The 18032-nt window shown below is 53.9% G+C and overlaps 5 protein-coding genes across 5 annotated transcripts; 2 read left to right on the top strand and 3 right to left on the bottom strand.

Moving 5' to 3' along the window:
* Positions 1-211: 211 nt before the first annotated feature.
* MRS44_000272 (uncharacterized protein) lies at positions 212-2259 on the bottom strand (the record flags this gene model as incomplete). Its single annotated transcript, XM_046276889.2, has 2 exons — positions 212-1760; positions 1811-2259. 2 exons carry the CDS (start codon positions 2257-2259, stop codon positions 212-214), a joined length of 1998 nt encoding a protein of 665 aa, XP_046129602.2.
* A 428-nt stretch (positions 2260-2687) lies between these two features.
* MRS44_000273 (uncharacterized protein) lies at positions 2688-3228 on the top strand (the record flags this gene model as incomplete). Its single annotated transcript, XM_046273130.2, has 3 exons — positions 2688-2904; positions 2955-3014; positions 3068-3228. 3 exons carry the CDS (start codon positions 2688-2690, stop codon positions 3226-3228), a joined length of 438 nt encoding a protein of 145 aa, XP_046129601.1.
* Positions 3229-4873: 1645 nt separating this feature from the next.
* On the top strand, positions 4874-7036 carry MRS44_000274 (uncharacterized protein; the record flags this gene model as incomplete). Its single annotated transcript, XM_065623969.1, has 1 exon — positions 4874-7036. One exon carries the CDS (start codon positions 4874-4876, stop codon positions 7034-7036), a length of 2163 nt encoding a protein of 720 aa, XP_065479704.1.
* Positions 7037-8214: 1178 nt separating this feature from the next.
* Positions 8215-9630, bottom strand: MRS44_000275 (uncharacterized protein; the record flags this gene model as incomplete). Its single annotated transcript, XM_065623970.1, has 1 exon — positions 8215-9630. The coding sequence occupies one exon, from the start codon at positions 9628-9630 to the stop codon at positions 8215-8217; it is 1416 nt and encodes a 471-aa protein (XP_065479705.1).
* Positions 9631-13003: 3373 nt separating this feature from the next.
* MRS44_000276 (uncharacterized protein) lies at positions 13004-15363 on the bottom strand (the record flags this gene model as incomplete). Its single annotated transcript, XM_046274018.2, has 3 exons — positions 13004-13247; positions 13296-15062; positions 15140-15363. The coding sequence occupies 3 exons, from the start codon at positions 15361-15363 to the stop codon at positions 13004-13006; spliced, it is 2235 nt and encodes a 744-aa protein (XP_046129598.2).
* Positions 15364-18032: the final 2669 nt, after the last annotated feature.

Below are 18032 nucleotides of genomic sequence, written 5' to 3' on the forward strand. Positions count from 1 at the left end.
TAATTGGGTGCATGTGAGGTATCCAACACGGAAACAACATTAAATACAATCATTCAGAAAAATAAACAACGTTCCATCGCTTGGTGTAGAGGTATCTTGGGCATGTAACCAGTCTGAATCTTTTTCCCATCAAAAGGCATCAGCGCTGACAAGCAACAGACTCCCATAAACGCCCAATTCTCTAAAACTCCGGCTATTGCAATATGCATCATTACAGCATCATACTCCTTCGCCTCGATGAGGCTCGCTCTCTGATCGCGAGGCCTTCCTCGCTATGGACAGCCGCCGACACACGCCTCGTGGCTCGCCGGCCGGCAGTCCTCTTCTTCGGCTCAACTGGTGCCTGCTTCTCCGGCTGAGGTGAGGAGGGGGTAAAGTCATACACATCTACCTCGCTCAGACTGGTCGAATCAGGGGTTGACTCTTCCTTGGTATCTTGGACTTCATTCGACTCAGCACGGTCCGCGACAGGCCCTTGAACCATCATCGACGAGCGTCTACCTCCTCGTACACCGACAGATTGAGGAAGCTCTGGCGGTGACCCCTTGCCGGCAAGTGGGCTGGCAGGGATGCTTCCAGGCTCGTTGTCGGCATTCGTAGAACCCGCAGGAGGAAGCTTCTTCCAGGAGTCACTAGCATCGGTCTCGCGCTTCACCTTGACCGTCTCGGGGGCAACCAGGTCGGCTACACTCGATCGTCGAGCATGTTTGCCCTCGCCTGCCACAGCGTCGAGCAGCTCCTTGGTGGGTCGTCGCATCTTGTCTCGAAGGTTCGGTTCCGCGTAGCTGACTGCTGCCCTACTCCGTCTGCTGGGCCTTGCTGGTTCCCGGCTCGCGTTGATGTCGATGGGTGGAGGAGTTCCTCCACGTCCTGCCTCCGTCGAAACGGCACTATCCGGCGAGTTTGGAGACAGAAGGACTTGTTGGGTCAAGGGTGTTCCGAGGTCGCAAGATACGTCTGTCACTGTCGGTGCGGTAGGCTCAAGATCAGGGACAGCCTCGATGGTGATGGGAGGCAGGACTTTGGACCTCGACTTGGGTCGCTCTTGAGTGGCCTTGGACTTGACAAGATCAGCCTTGGCCGCGGCAACTTCGTCCACAGCCACTGGCTTTGATGTCTTCTTTGGCGATGTCATATCGTCGTTGGTGCTCTTGGCTGCGAGAGGCTTCCTTGTGCCCGTCGCGTTTGCCTTCTCGCGAGCTTCTTTCCTCATGCTGGTGAGCTCCTTCAGTGTCCTGCCTCCAGCCTTCTCACGGATTGATGGCTTTTCGGTAATAATTCGAGTGTTTTCGTTTTCGTTGTTGATTCTCTGCGGCTTAGCTGTTCCCATGTCGTCTCTGGCGGCGAATTTTCGCTTCGATCCGGTCTTGATAGGTTGAATGGATGAGGTATCAGCCACGGGAGGGTTTTGTTCCTTGGTCTCAAGTGGCTTCGTTTCGATGGCTTTCTTTTCTGGTACAGTTGTCTCCGTTTGCGGCTCCTGGGGCTCTACTACCACCTCCCTCTTCTTCTTCTCCGGTGACGGGGATCGGGGCATCATCTTATTGCTGTGTGGTGATTCAAGGGCTTCGGGTGGCGAAAGCTTTGTCTTGGGGCTTTCTTGAACCGGTGTAGGACGCGACCGGCTGGGAGAGTCGACCTTGACCGGGTCCTGGTCGATGAACTGTGACATGGGAGGAGGACCAAGCTCAGGGGAATCAACGGAATCAGGGGAGTTGGCGTCGTCGGCGACTGATCGGAGGGCAAGTATTTCTTCGGGGCTGTGAGGTTGTTAGTCTGTTTCCCCTTCAAGGGTGGCTGGACGACTTACTTCATGGACTGGCGAGGATAGGTTTTGGTCTCTGAAATGTGTCCTAGTTCCTCGATCTCTCGGGCAATGTCTCGCAGTCGCCGTTGAGAAGGGCTAGGTCGGGCAGAGCTGAAGCTCAATCTCGGCTTCTGTTGTGATTTTCGAGGGCGAGGGGAATGTCGCTTCATGGGAGGCTCCAGACCAAGGCCAGCAAGAAGGGTGCCCCATTCTGTGAGCTGGGACTCTAGCTTGGCCTTGATCGCGAGTGCGTGGTCGGCAATTCTTCTGGCATCGTTGTCCTCGAGCTCCTTCTCAAGCTCCAGGATGCGGCCCCGGAGCTCAAGGTTCTCGGACAGCATGCAGGCGCAATCATTCTCGAGTTCCCGGATTCGAAGCGCTCGTATGTTGTTTGACTTGGCAAGGTCACGGTTCTGGCGCAGCAGCTTCTTTCGAACTATATCGAGAGACATGGTGAGTCGGCGCCGAGGCAAGATGCAAGAACGAGAGTTCCTGAGATGCAACTTACGCGTTTCAAGGCTGTCCGTAGGCACGGGGGGTTCATTCAACCTAGCCATAGCTCATAATGCAGAGGCGGTGAGCAATCGACTTGGGTACTTTGGCTGTGGAGTTTGTCGAAGGGGAGCGGGTTTGTCTTGGGTCAAGTCAAAGGGTGTTTTCAAGTGTCGGTCTGCGAATGGAATTTCTGGTTGTATCATTATTTACTTTTACCGGTTTTGACGTAGCGCGGAATGTTTCTTCGGGGACCCACCCGTTGCCGGGGAGCCAGCTCATTCAGGTAACCCCTCGGTTTAACCCCACCATCAGTCATGCAGAGACGCGATATTCAAGTTGACGACAAGAGACGCGAATGGTTCTTTGAAGCTCGTTAACCGCAACCATGTCCTATCCTACGCGATCGTTTTCGGGCCATATGCGCAACCCGAGCGCCTCGGCTACATCCAGCGCCGGACAGTCGCCGGCTCTCTTGCAACGCATCGAAGAAAAGAAAGCCGAGCTCGAGAACCTGAGAGAGCTTCGAGATCTGAGTGCCGCGGTCGCAACACAAATGGAAGCTCTTGAGCAGAAGCTTTCGACGCTGTCTGATGGAACGGAGGGTACATGACGAGGTTGTCACTTACGGCGTGCTCTGGCTAACGCTTGCTAGCTATTGCGGCGGTTGTTGGAAACTGGCATAACGTGCTACGTGCCATCAACATGGCTTCTTGTATGTCTTGACATGTTACATGAAAAAGTATTGATCTGATGTGTTTTGAACAGCCAAGCTTGCAAAGACGGCAGCCAATGCTCCCGCCGAGGAGTCCCAAGACGAAACAGGACCGCTTCCCCAGACTCTAGTACGAATTCCGACAGAACATGCACCAGCATTGCAGGCGCAGGCCGAAGCCGCCGAGGCCGCCGCTGAGGAACAAGCGTCATGAAAGCTAGGATATTATGATATCTGAGAAAGTTGAACGTCCATCCGAAGCGTCTCCACGATCGTCAGGCGATCAAAATCGCGGCGACCGCACGCCAGATATGTCACTTTGGCAACTAATTGCGCACTTCACGACTCAGGATCAATCCTTCGGGTCGTTTGTGAGCGATGACTCAGGAAGGATAATCCTCGAAACCCAGCGCAGTTCCAGGATGAACTTCCCCTATAGGGTACCTCCCTATTCATGCCAACCAAGGCGATACATCTTGACGACAGAAGGTGTTGAGGCTGAGAACGAATTAAACGATGAGGCAATTCGAATACTCGCATCCGTAACCCTCGTTCGCCAGTTAAGCTTGGTTTTGAGACGGCACTGAAGGTTTCCGACGGGGTCGTGGTAGTGTTGGTGTCTTGTAAAGGCTCCAGCCACTCAGCTTTGCCGAATAGGTGGTTATCAATAGCTGCTACTTGGACTCTGGGCCTGGACAGCGGAGGAAAATGGTAGCTCCAGATCCTGGAGACTAAGTTCCTGATTGGAATCATGTTGCCAGATATAGGGTATGATTGCGGTGGGAGCCTGTCGGCTTTGATGAGATTGATAGCCCAAATTGTGTTGGCGTTTGCAAGGAATGAAAGTGGCTGCATGGTTCCTGATTACCCCTTACCAGACGGCTTCTGCCAGAGACCACCTTAGCTTGGGGGCCAAAATTGAAGCCAACTTGAGCCAGATTGTATCCTCCAACATTGCGCTGTCCATAATGTAATCCAATGTCGATTTAGAGACAAGTCGAGGTTTGAATGTCGTCTCTCGTCTCTTCTCCAGCTGGTGGATCATCGCCCGTGTTGTGCATGTGCGTGCACTATCAATTCGGGGTGCAGCAGCTACTGCGGGCCTCCCGCTCTGGAGCCACGACGAGAGGGTTTGGCCAATGAAAGAGAGACGCAACACGAGGAAGCTGCAAATGAACCCGAGCTGTCCGTTGGGTTGCGACTCAGTCGGAGTGTACTGTAGATATTGTGTGGAATGGAACTGCCAAGAGGATCCGGATGAGGAGAAGGTTTCGCCGGCTCCCTTTGGATGCTGCAGCTGCATTTGAAGAGGGGAAGTCGTCTATATAATAATGATGCGATGCAGTGGCAGTGACGACAGAAGTTGTTGCACTGCAGGAAGGTGGATGTCCAAGCTGTGGTTGCCGTGGTTCTTTATTTGTTGTTGTTTATTTTTCTAGCTTCACTGCTGACACACACTTCCTCTCCTCTTCAACATCAAACATCCGCCATTGATTGCTAGGTATTTTGGTCGCTTCGTCTTCATCGATTCATCACCAACTTCACGGCTCTATTGCCTCAAGAGCCCGCCCAAGCATACTTCATTCTCGCTAATTCCTGTCCATCACAAGTCAGACAGGGCCCCGCTGTCGGCCGGCGTCTTGATCCCTGCTCATCTGCGAAATTACACATCTGCTCCCTGACTTTTCCCCTGTTCTACCGGACGCTGGTGGCGCCTCAATCTGAGTCTCTTGTCTCTGGACCTCTCACAGCCCCGGCATCCCACGTTCCCAGGGTTCGCAAGGGTTCCCGAGGACCCATCAAGACCTCCTTCGAGGCCCATCAGCGACTCGCTGCGCGAGGCTCATTGTTCGGAAGCCATGGGCCAACCCCGAGTTCAACGCGCCACTGCCACGGCCCTGGCCTGCCCGGGGCCCGTGACGAGCCAGGATATTTATGTCGACGCCAATTCAGTTCCCTCCTCGATCCCCTCTTCCTCTCCGGCCTTTCGAGGGAAGCTTCAAGAGCTGTCCGTTGATCAGGTCCACAACAAGAGTCTTGCCCGGAGCTCCCCTCTGTACGCCCAAGCCCCCGACTCATTCCGCACCAAAGACCTAGAGGGCGGCCCCGTCAAGTCCAGATCCTCCTTGTCCCGCGGCTTTCGACGCCGCCCCCAAGTCGACTCGGACACCTTTGAGCCTTTGGATGTGGTTTTGGAAGAATCGACCCTTTTGTCCATTCCAAGGTCTGCTGCGACCGTGGGCTCGCCCTCGTCGCTCAGCCAGCAGTCACGCAGAGGTCAGTTCCTTTACCAATTCCATAAGCGCCTTCTCCAGTCTCATATCAGTCCTTTGCGCACCCGCTCGCTTGGTCTATCACGACATACTGATGTAGTGTGGGTAGTAATCAACGACGAGAACCATCCATTGTTGAACTTCAAGGTTGAAGAGTCACCTCACCAACGGTACCAGGACCACTTGGCAGGTCAGTTCGACTGGCTACTAGCCTGCCCGGCACCAGTTAGCTACGCCAGCGACCACGGCTCCTCCGACGATGGCGAGAACGAGACCAAGGTCTATGGCTGCAACTTGCTGTCGCGCGAAACCCTTCCTAATTCCTCCGCCATTCCTTCGACTGACACATTCTCGCTTCTAGCGACTCCCTTGACCCTTACTGAATGCTCATCCCTGGGCTTTGATTGCTCCCAGCTACTGGACCATCAGCTCAACATGTCGTTGGTTCCTCCGCCACTCTATGAGTCTCACCAAAACCCACCACTAAAAGTACCTGAAGTGGTGGAGGTGAGGGAACAGGCCGTCTCGCCGTCGCTCACCTTGATAAGTGAGAGGAGCAGTAATTATAGCAACTCTTCAAGGAACGGGTCCTTCTCGATACCTCGCATCGAAGACTCTCTAGAGGAGCTGGACAAGCTCGAGGATGAGCTTGAGGCTATCGATGCTGTAACTCAGCCAAGACGAATTGCCTCGCCGGTCAATGGCAGCTCCAGCAGCAAGCATCTTGAGCCACCGTCCACGAGTAAGAAGGCAACCATCTCAAAGAGGGTCTCGATAGCCGGCATGTCTGCTACAGTTCGCGTCAAGCCATCCGCAAAGTCGGCACCAGCGCTTCGTCGATCGACCTCTCTCGTGTTCCGCGATAAGAAGCAGGATGAGGCACCAGAAGGTGCACCCAAGCTCAGATCGCAGCCTTCGCGAGGTCGACTTTCCATCTCTCAGTCCGCCTCGCTCCATGCACCCATCAAGTCGACCAAGCCCCCAACTGTTCCCAACTTTGAGCTTCCCGGCGAGGCTGTTGCTCGACGGCTCAAAGAACAGCGTGAAGCTCGTCGTGCCCAGGCTGATTCTCAGAAAGCTTATGTGCCTCCCCCGAGACCCAAGTCTAGTAAGCCACCCACCAAGGCCAACTTTGAGCTTCCAGGAGAAGCCTTTTCCCGTCGGAAGCGAGAGGAGCGTGAAGCCCGTCTCAAGGCGCAAGAGGAAGAGGAGCGAAAGAAGCGCGAGTTCAAGGCAAGACCCGTGCGCACTAGTATCACGCCGGCTAGCATTCCGCGGGAGACAATTGCTAGCCTAGCCCGCCAGGGCAAGCTTCCTCAAGAAGATGATGGAGCAAAGCATGAGAACAAAACGAAGCGATTGTCAGTTACAGGCTCACGAGCGGTCCCTCCTTCGGAGGCCAAGCCCTCCCATGGCCGCGGCCGGCTTTCTACCGCAACATCACGCGAGGATCTTAGCAGGGGCACCTCGACATCCGGAGGAAGTGCCAGCGGAAAACGAGCGACGCTCACTGTCGAGGAAGCACATCAACTCAAGCTCCGTGGTAAGGAGATCTTCCAGCGAGACAATACCAGCTTTCAACGCGATAGAGAGCGAGAGAAACGAGAGCGTGAGGCTGCTACTCGGTTGGCGCGTGAGCAAGCGGCAGAACGCTCTAGGATCGCGAGTCGAGAGTGGGCAGAGAAGAAGAAGCGCAAGGAGCAGCAGGCTTTGAGAGATGTCTTGAGGGATGGGTCGCAAGACCATTAGATTGCGTAATGGCCTTTGAGCTGGCGTGTTATACTGATTTTGCCCTGAGCCAGGAGTTGGAAAAGGATTGGAGTTTAGCACTGGTTACGTGCTTGTTTGCTTGTTTGTTTGTTATTGAGATATTGTTGCTTCGAGTATTTGCGAGGGCGTTGGTTTGCGAGCTTATCAGGGGGCGTTGGCGCGCAAAGTTGTTGCTGTATTAAAATTGTACAAAACTGCATCAGTTAGTAGTTGTTTACCAGAATTGAGGCCATTGTTAGCCATTGTCAGTTGTACGATTCAGGGTGTTTGGGTAGATCGACTGGTGATGACCAGAACAAATGATGATGGCTCAGATATTCAGTCATGCATACGGTTCAGAGTCCCTGGGCAAACCAACTAGTGATGGCTCCTCACTTTCGGTGTGACGATAGCCAAGATATAAAAAACATTTCTTTCCAATTCGCTCGCTATGTACCTCTATAGACCCAAATCCAAGCATCATTCAATCAACTCTTCTAAAAAGTCCATCATCCATCCATCCCACGTTGGATGATTCAACAACCATCTCTCATATCCACCAACAGATTCAACCCGAGGCTTTGAATCCCTTGCTTTTGTTTTTCACCACCACCGCCACCTCTCCTGCAACCATTACTGGGCTTGATACAGCCCTTTGAATCATCTTGGATAAAAGAAAGCCTCGAGGCTTGATCTGCCGTTCATCGTATGTACAAATTCCAACTCATGATATAAGCGTAGATAGTCAAGGGGATAAAAAAAAGAAGGGGGTTCAAGAACCACCCCTTGGTTGTTGTCTTTCAAAGCAAAAACAAGACAATAACAAGCACAGAAAAAAGGGAATAAAAAGCCAAAAATGCTCCGTTTGGATGTTGGTGGTACAGAACACCGTTGAGAATAAAATTCCCAGGTTTCAAATGGAAAGAAAAGAGAAGTGAGCGATTAGGTTGTAACTTTGTCGAGGCAACATGAGATTTGTCCTCTCGTCAAGAAACAAAGCAGACGCCGTTGTGATTTTGTTGTTCAAACGCCGGTTCAGTGCAGTGCAGTCCACCTTCCTAGCGAGAGAGATTTTCGACAGGATGCGGGTATCTTTGTAGTCACAAAGGAAAAGCAAAAAGAGGCGGTGGCTAGCGAGTGTTGATAGCACCGTGAGGAAGAGCGAAGTGAGAGAGAGTTTAAAAGTTTTGAGAGATACCCGCGCTCTGCTGAGGGTAGTGAGAGGGACTTTCGATGCGCGTGTTTCGACGAGCCGGGTTGTCTCGGATAACAGCCTGCTGTGGTACGTTGTCGCTGTATGGGTTCTGAGTGTACTGATCGTAGTACGAGCCACCGGCGCCATATGGTACTCCCATGGGGTCTGAGGCATCGGATCGGGCAGCAGCACTGTATGAAGATGAGGCGTTGGAAGGTCCGCGGTGCACCTCGGCGCCACGGTTGTTGGCAGCAGAAGGGCCCATGGCTCCCAGGATCTCACCCTCTGGAGAGTGTGAGCCGTCCATCAGGGGCTCACCCGATCGTGCATCCGAAAAGTTACCCCGGGTCGGGGAAGTAACGTCAGAATAAGCTTGGCCATTAACGCCACCAGACATGGTGGTGGAGGCCTTGCGTCCGGTCGAGCCGATGGTGGTGTTGCCCCAACCACGGTAGCCCGAGGATCCATCCTCCCTCATCTCATAACCACCGTCCGCCATTCCAACAGCTGGGATCGTGGGGTCGGCATTGGGGTTGTAAGCATAATCCTCCACTTCCTTGCGGCGCTCCTCCTCGGCCTGCCTTCTGGTCTTCCGCTTCTTCCACCAGAACAGTCCGAGGAGAGCAAGGAGGGCAATGGCAGCAATTGGAACGGCAACGCCGATGGCAACCTTGCTCTTTTGGTCTAGTCCACCACCGCCACCGTTGCTCTTGGAAGAATCAATGGCCTCGGCATCATTCGAGTTCGTCGCTGAGGCGGATGCCTCAGTAGCGGTGACCCTTTGAGTCCTAACAGCCGTAACCAGCACTATACTAGTTTCTGGGCCCTTGCTGCCTGTAACTGTAACGATAGTCGATAGGATTTCGGATGTGGTGATTTCGGAGGCAGACGGCTGGTTGTCTTCGCTAGAGCTATTATCGTTGTTGTCATTCGTAGGAGACGGCTTGGACTCTTCAGTGGTTGGTTGCGCGTTTGATTGAGTGGGTTGAGTTTCGGGCTTGTTCTCCGTCGGTGAAGGGCTTGAATCATTGGAAGATGGTTCATTCTTTGTTTCTTCGGCCGAATTGGCCTCTGTTGGACTGGGGCTGTTTGAAGGACTGGGTGCCTCAGTTGGAGAGTTACTTGGCTCATTGTTGGTAGCTGACGCATTGTCGCCGTTTGAATCTGAAGTGGCTGGCGGGTTGGCGGCGGATGTAGGAGAATTGTTACCCGCAGGTTGCGAGGGCGAGTTATTGTCGACTGTGTTGTTGTCGGTGTTGTTGTCGCCGGCGGGAGATGAGGGTTGAGGGTTTGGCACCGAGGCCGCCTCGGTGGGCTGGGAGTCGCCCTGGCCCGTAGTGTTGGACATGACGAAGCCGGGCGTGCTCACTCTGGGGAGTTGCCTGGGATTGAGGAACATGTCAGCGGGACGATGATACTTGGATCCAAGTAGATGCTTGTTGAATGATGGTGCAGCAGCAGTAGTCGGGTGATGTAGACAAGGACGAGGGGGTAGTGTAGTGCATCAAGCAGCAATAGGAGCGGAAGACCATCAACAAAAGGGAGGCGACGGATGGGATAGGCCATCTAAGCGCGATGGGTTCGGAATGGGGAGGGGGACAATATTGGCGATGGTTGCGGATCAGGAGTATCCTGCCCAGACTGGAGACTGGGGGCGATGGTCGCGTGGAGGGATGACAACGGGCGAATGCATGGCAGAATGCACGAGTATCGTGATACAAAACGTACCTTGAATCGTTTGACCGATCTTTCTGCTTGCTTTCCCCCTTTGTCTCGAGAATGAGAATGCGGAGAGGGCGAAGAGGCGATTCGTCGCGGGGCGAGTCAAGGACGAACAGGTGGTGTTTCGAAGTCGGCCTGTGGATGTACGAGGAGAGGTTGAGAGAGTGTTGAAGGCGTACGGAGTAGGCCTGAAGGTCAAAGGTAAGGTCCTGTCGGGTCGGAGTCGGGGGTGGTTGGTTGGGGGTGGTGCGAGCTGTAGGCGAGACAATAAACACAAGCAACGGAGCCCACTCGAGCAGCGGGCTCTTTTTTCCCTCTCTTCAGAATGAAATGCCCGGGGGCAGTTGGTAAGGGCCTTGCTTAGCGGGCGGACGCGCGCGGGTGGAGGCCGTTACTGGGACTTTTAGCAGGTCCTGACCCTGCCTTATTTTCCTTCTTCCAAGCTGAAGACCAGTTCCAGTTTCAGCTAGTCCCAACAGTCAAGCTTAATTTGCGTCAAAAGAATCGATAGAAGTGAAGAAAAAGCCGGGCGGCCGGGGCTGGCTGGCGGGCGGCGGTCGCAAAGTTGGGCGGTTTGATGGGAACGGAGGCTAGTAGAGGCGCGCGTCCTGGAACTTGGACGGGTGTGTCTGTTTGCTTTCGGTGAGAGGCGTGATGCTCTGCTAACGGCGACGAGCAATCACGACGAAGAGATTGTGCGTGTGTGAGAGAAAGAAGAAGAAGGATGAGACGGAAGAGAGACAAGGGGAAAAAATAGAGTGCAACCAAGAGAACAGAGTGTGTGGCACATGGATGGGATGGGCTTTTGCTTCTGAACATCATCAGCAATGAGTGAGCATCCATCATCCGCAGCAAGCACTACACCAGCAGCAGCAGCAAATCGTCGTCGGCCGTTCGGGTACCTTTCCGTGCTTCAGGTACGAGAAGACTGACTGGTCGAGGTACTTTGATTCTCACCTCATCCACCACCGTGTAGCAAGTACCAATCCCTTTCTATCTCGATCAAACTTGCTGCAGGGGTTGATGGACCACATGCTGCGGCGGCCTCTGTCCGGTTCTGGACCACGGCCACACCCCCCGGGGGGCCTTCTACTCTAGCGCCGTGTAGCCCCCGAATCGATACGAGGGCCCAGCGAGGCTGTGGTCTATACCCACCCTCGGCACGATTCGACGAGAGGGCAGCTGACAGGGAAATGCAACATCCATTTCTCTTTGTTGGATTGTCATTGTCGACGTACTACTCGAGGGTTCGACTATCGAATGCCTCGACGGAGAATGAATACCAGCACACGAGAGGATTGCTCTCACCAGCCACCGAGGCTGCCTCGCAATTTACACACAGCATGGGATTCCCCTCCCTCCCTTACAGCTAATATATATGTACACGTCAATAGTCCCATGGAGACATCAATTTCCCACACTGACTAGGCTAAACACTTTTGTGGTGATAATTCCTTCCCAATCATGCAAGAGTAAAATATTTTGCAAAAGCTTGTGACAATGTGAAAAAGCCATCTGTGAAAAAACCCTAGCACGGCGCCGTTTCACCACCATCTTGATCTCCATGAGACGTCATCATGATGAGGGCGGATAATTTCCCAACTGGCATTCAATCAGTGCCGGCTTGTCCGCCCAAGAGTCCCCTTCCAATTTACCATTGCTGCACTGGAATGTCATGGTCCGACAACTACAACGGCTCCTCAAGAATCACATTCACAGAATTGGAATCGCACATATTAAATAATATCTTTTTCCGGCCAGAGGATGCAGACAGAAGAACCATCTAATCTCGGAGTCACGCCTGCTGTCCCCGGTCACCACCGAAATCGACAACAATGTCCACCAACACCTCGGCGGCCGCAGAAATCTAGATCTTTGGAACGCGACAGAGAGGAATGAGTCTAAAACATGGCTCAGGCAAGACAAGACAATTTGAAGTCTTCTTGTTCCACCTGCCAACCTGGTTCCAAAAGCAAATGGAAGGCTTAAACGAGACCCCGTCAGCCATAATCTCGCTCCCCAAAATCATCACCGCCACCAACTGGACCCCTACACCTTAACAGGTCATTCTATTAATCCAATCAAGCACCGACTTGGCAGCTGTGATAACTCTCACCCGCCCCTCTGATCTTGATATCATATTCATCTCTATTAAATCCAAACAAGCCCATGCTGCCGTATCTCCCGCCATCTTAGATATCTCAAGCCTTCAACCCAGCTCCGGCCCAATCTCCACTCATCGTCTATCCCCGGTACAGCCCATCCCACGCTAGCCGCGAGCCACCCAGAGCCACCCTTGGAGGCGGAGGGCCCCTAAAAATAGGAATCTGATCGCGTGTCGTTGCTCATCAAGTCGTATCGCCCCAGGAACAGTGCCTCGATTTGACGCTGCCTTTGTTGATCCTTCAAACATCGAGTTGGCGCTGCTGAATGCTGCATATCCATCCCGCCAGTTGCATCTCGTTCGTTCGCCACTTCGTGTCACCAACAGGTTTCCCGTGTCCTTCTGGAATAGAAATTCCATTCTCAGGCACGGGAATGCCGACTATACGAGTTGTTGGTTCTAAATACCAACTGCCCATTTGAGAACAGGGCAAGCCCAAACTCGGACCATGGATACCAGCCCGTGTAACTTATTCGCTCCAATCACCCCACGGCAGTCATCAAATCGATCGTACGTCAGTCAGTAGCATCAATCTGGTTCAGTGTCCATGGTAAAAACGAGATGGTGATGCTCAATATGATAGCACCACATCCAATTGACCTATATACAATGGCTAGACGTTGTCCAGGCCAGTAGTCGTCATCTAGTTTGTCGTGTGGTTTTCCAAAACCGTCTATATGCAAGCCCTGCATGTTGCCCAAGAATGTGAAAGATGGAAATCGCAAGTCGTCATGACCCTGAAATGCGCCCGTGAAGCGAAGAAAGTGCAAAGAATTTGTCAAGAACCGGCGCACGCTGTGAGTAATGCAATGAATGCCGCAAAACCAACGCTTAAAAAACTGTCCGAAACATCAGACAGACAGGTTGCGCTGCTTGTTGCCTTTCATCAAGGCCGAAGGGTCCATGAAGGCTTGAGTGCGTCTTGCATAGACGTCTGCGTGAAGACCGTGTCGCCAGGGAGTCGGCTCACACGTCCAGCTCCAGCACGGATGGCACCGAGCTGTGCTTGAGAGATACCACTCCTGTTACTCCTGATGCTGCCCGCGTCGCTCATCGTGTCTGCGTCCTTGAACTTCTTGGGAGGAGCAAAGTCCAGACCCGTGAATGTGCTTGACTTGCGGAGCAAGTGACTGTGACAAATTAGCATCCAATCATCTTACATCACAGTGTTAACTTACGGGCTCGGCAGAGCGGTGAGCTCGTCGAAGGCAGTCACTAGGGGCACGGCTGCGGGCACTGTTGGCGAGTAGGGTCGCCTCTCGCCGAATGGGCTCTGGGAACGGCCGGCGACGTTGTCTCGGATACGATCAGGGGGTGCAAAGTCGGCCGCGTTGATGATAGCAAAGTTGTCATCCGTCAGCTTGGAAGGGGTTGGGAGCGTGGGGAGAGGAGCAGGAGGAGGAAGCCTCTTCTTGGGTGGTTGGCGGAATCTCGCTGAGGCAGATGAGTCGGGTCGAGGGCCGAGAGCAGAGCCGGCACGAGATCGTCCTCGAGGTCCGCTCTGGGCACTCATGCCGCCGATAGAGCCGTGAGGACCGTGGGGACCACGAGGACCGCGGGGGCCGGGTCCGCCACGGAAGCGGCCGGCGGGTGGAGGAGTCATAGCACGACGAGTGACAGGCTCGGCATAGGGCATGACAAAGGCATTGGTCTCGGGGTCGAAGTAGGCTGCCGCCTCACCAAGGTTGCCTTGGTTGTTGTAGTCGTCGTAGTACTGGCCATTGCCTCGTTGCATGGGGCCGCCGTTGCCTCGCTGCATGGGGGGCATAGGAGGCATGGGTGGTGGCGCCTCCTTGGTATCCTCAAAGTACTCCTTGTAGAAGGATCGAATACGGTTGGCACGGTACTCAGGATCCTCAGATTCAGTGATCTCATCCGGGGGCAGAGGGCGGAATCCAACAGACAATCGCTTGTTATCCTGCTGAGGAACTCCCAGACCCTGCGGCTGAGACTGGTCGGGCAAGAATGATTTGCGCTGCATGGCGCGGCCACGGCTTTCGTCGTCGTCATCTCCATAGTAGTCAGCAATGTCAACCACAGGCTGGTAGGCCTGGTAGTTAGAGCCGTCGCTGTGTCGGTCTTGGCTGGGAAGGGGAGCAGAGCGAGGAGCATCATCGACAGTTGGGGAGGTAGGCTTAGGGAATCCAAAGTCCAGTCCAAGACCAGTTGGCTCATTATCCTTGTTGGCAGGCAGAGTAAAGGCGTTGCTGGCGGGCTGGGCAGTGTTTGTTGTCTGAGCAAACGAGGGAAGCTCAAACTCGGGGCTCTTGGTCCTGGCGACTGGTGGTTGTTGAACCAGGGAGCTGTCATGCTTCTCATCAAAGTCAGAGATGACGCCGATCTCTGGGACGATGGAAGCGGTATGGGCCTTCGCCTTCTCGGATTCGACGGGGGAGTTTGCCTGATGAGTCGGCTCAGGAAGTTTGGGCGTGGCAAAGGGATCAACCTTGGAATCCGTGGCTGAGATGGGCGTCTCGGGAAGAGAATTCATACGCGAGGGAGGCATCCTCTGGGAGGGATCCTTTCCAACAGATGTACGGTTGCTGCTTGATTTAGTATACAGCGAGGATGATTCCTTGGGGTTAAAGGACCGCATGGAGCCGGTCTCGCTATGCGTGTAGGTCGCAACATACTGGTAGGGGTCTTGGCTATCATTACCGAGAGACCTGGCCAAAGAATGAAGTGACTCGCGCGACTGCTGCAGGCCCGGAGGCAAAAGGTAAGGCGATGAGAGGTTCATGTCCATCGAGAGCTGGCTCTGCTTGTGATGGAGACCTTTCTCGCCGCCTCCACCCATGAAGATGCTTCTGCGGGCCGACTTCTTTTGATCGCCCAGTCCAAAATCCAGGCTCTTGTGAGGATCTCGAGCATCCTCCAGTCTAGACCTCTTAACATTTCTACGATGAAGGTAGAACAGAAAACCTGCAATAAGCACGAGGACAACACTACACAACAAGAGTCAGCAATTCATTCCTCAAGTTCACCAACCGCACTGCTCAAAAAGGTATAGTTGATGGCGTACACAATAACGACGACGATGGGCACGGTCAGATTTCCTCCAACAGGCTTCTCGCAGGTGTTGGAGTCGGGCGTTTCCTTGCACTTGTCTTCCGACGATCGTGCGAAAAGTCGATGAAAGACGCCAGTCGGAGGCTTATATGTGCTGTCGGGAGGGACCGGGGTGACCTCTCGACCAAGGTTGATACGGGGTTGAAGGCGGTAGCCTCCATAGTGAGTGAGCTCCATGCTGTGTGTAGTTGTGGTGACGGCGCATGCAACTAGAGGGCTTTCAAAACAAGGAGGGTGTTAACGATAAAGACGGTTTTCCTCCACAACAATTTATCGAGATGGCGTAGAAAGATATTAAGAATTGTCGAATTAAAATCCAAACACAACTGTCCTGACCATTAAGAGTTACGGTTGGTGACGAAGTTGGCAGACGGCTGAATAGTCTCCAATGTTGATAAGGCGCTCGGGGGTCTTGAATCGTTTCGTCGAGGGATCGAGAGAAGCGTAGAAGCAAATGGGACACCGCAAGGTTCGAAACGAGGTTGTCAAAAGTGCCAAAAGGCCAGCGAGCGATTGTGAGTGAAGGGCTATAATGTTCTTGTGTAAAGAAGGACTAGGCCGCCGGACAATGAAGCCAAGAGCAGACCAAAACGAAAAGAAGGACTTGAGCTTGAAAATCAAGACTCGGTATTAAGGCAAGGTTAAAAGAATGACGAGCCCGCTGGCAGGCAGCTTCTGTGAGGGAGGAAACAGAAGGATCCTGTCGTCGTTCGGTCGGTCGACAGTTGGAGAACGAGAGAGAGAACGACGATGGAGAGGAGGAGAGGAAGAAGAGAGGTAGTGGAGGTTGGATGGAGGTGGTGGAGCGAGGCGGGAGACCAGGCCCAGGTGGGAGCGTTCCTCCTGGCAGGCACTGACTGTCCCAGCGCCTTCCCCCAGGGAAGCTTGCAGCGGGCGTGCTGCCGGGACCAGCGCCCACTGTCCGCGTATGCTGCAGCGCGATGTACCCTCTAACAATATCGATTACAGCAGGCTAATGCCTCGATGGCCTGTCCAGCGCAGCACCAGGGGATGGATCAGATCCATGGATCCCGCCCGTCCCAGACGGTGAGCTTCGCCGTCGCTCACTGGATGGATCCCTAATCAGGGGAGCGAGACGGAGCGAGAGTGACACCAGGTTGGGTTCTCGTCCGGCCCATGATTGGATCCATCAAACCATTGGTGGTTTGGGGCCCCCCGGTCATTTCCAGGCCCCTTCCAGTGCTCCTCCAAGAGAGATTGAGGTGGGCCTCGAGAAGCATTTTCGGGGCATCCTGCTGGATCCAGGAAGGGGTTTGTGGCATGGCCTTGGTCAAGAGCGAAGGGGGGAGAGGGCATCTCGTCATGGAAGCCCTGCGAAGAGCCAGGATGCTTGCACAAAGGCTGAATCGTGTAGGAGTCGTTGACCGCAACCATCTACGACAGTCTCCCAGCCTCACCTTTGAAGATAATTAATGTACCTACTGTACCTCCGCACGCCCAGACCTATGCGTCCCTGAAGCCATCGACTAAAGAAGCAAAAAGACGTTTAATTTCCCAAAGAGTATCCATCGTCCATCGCCACCCCGTTAGCGCCCGGTGACGGCACCCAGTGGCAGCCAAAGATAACGGTTCAAGAATCATCACGGCTCTTGTGTGTGTGCTCTGCTCAGGCGGCAGAACACAGTCTCGCATAACCTGGCGAACCAAGATGCACAACCAGGCCCTCCTACCCCTGACCAGTCACATGGCAGAGACACTGAGCATCCAATGGATTATGAGCGCTTCATGCAAGGCACGAGATCAAGGGCCCCGGCTTTGCGGTGGAGGTGACCAAGAGGCGCCGGCCAACGGAAGCGATGGAATGGTTTTGCTTAAACAAGCAAAGCACCAGAATTGGAAAGTAAATAAAGGGGAAATACTCCCCGCCTATCCGCAGTGGCGTCAGGGGCGGCTGCGCCAGTCGCCAGTGGCTGCTTTCTGCTGCAGGTACGCGGTCCCCTGACAGAGCAGTGGGACCCTCCAGCTCCATTGACGACAGTATCCGAGACCGACCTTTCGACAGTGCCGGCCGTGAAATGGCCGAAGACGTCCTTGCCCCTGGAACATGATGATGATCCCCCGTCGACACCGGCCTGAGCCCTGAAAGCAAAGATTCGGAAACGAAATACAGTGGGTTGCGCTATCTAACACACTGTCACCGTCGTCCAGGTTTAATGCCCTGGCCGCCCCGGGGATGCTTGGTGCTGTGACCCAGTGGCTTGCTCGTGATCGTCGACTCCTCATATCAAGCCGCATGTCGCCAGCGTTACACAATTGTCCTGTTCCCGCGCTCATGCATCAGGACCTTACATAACGTGGGGCATTATTACTCTCTCGTGCGCTGTCTACTGCTAGTTGTGCAGTAGTGAGCTGGCTTGTGTCCTTTTATACTCCATGCATATCAGGAGCGCAATGCCTGCCTCAACGGGACAAGATTACAGGAACACCAGAGATGATCGGCAGCAATGACATGGAGCCTTGGAAATTTGAATCGGTGCCCCCGTATCGCAACTTAGCTTGCGACGATGCGAAAAAAACAACAACAATGATCCACCGGGGAGACCAGCCGGGCTTACGTAGGCATGCTCCCTTACGTCTTCCCGCACGAGGCCATCGTCACCTTGCTTTGCCGTGGTTGGATCACCCGTGGTGCGAGGCTCTGTCTTGGGCCTTGTCTTGCATTTCCCCCGAGATGTCCGGGCCGCTTACATAGCACACCAGTTGTTTGTTGGTCGTAAACAGATTGGTTCTGATATTATCCTGACCTACGATCACAGCCGAGCTAATGCAAGTCACACAAGCTCTCACATATCACCGAGATGAGTTGTGAGCAGTGAGAAAGCTGT

This window comes from Fusarium solani (genome assembly GCF_023522795.1).
Source record: "Fusarium solani strain SB1 chromosome Unknown bctg00000000, whole genome shotgun sequence".
In the NCBI taxonomy this organism is placed as follows: Eukaryota; Fungi; Ascomycota; class Sordariomycetes; order Hypocreales; family Nectriaceae; genus Fusarium; species Fusarium solani.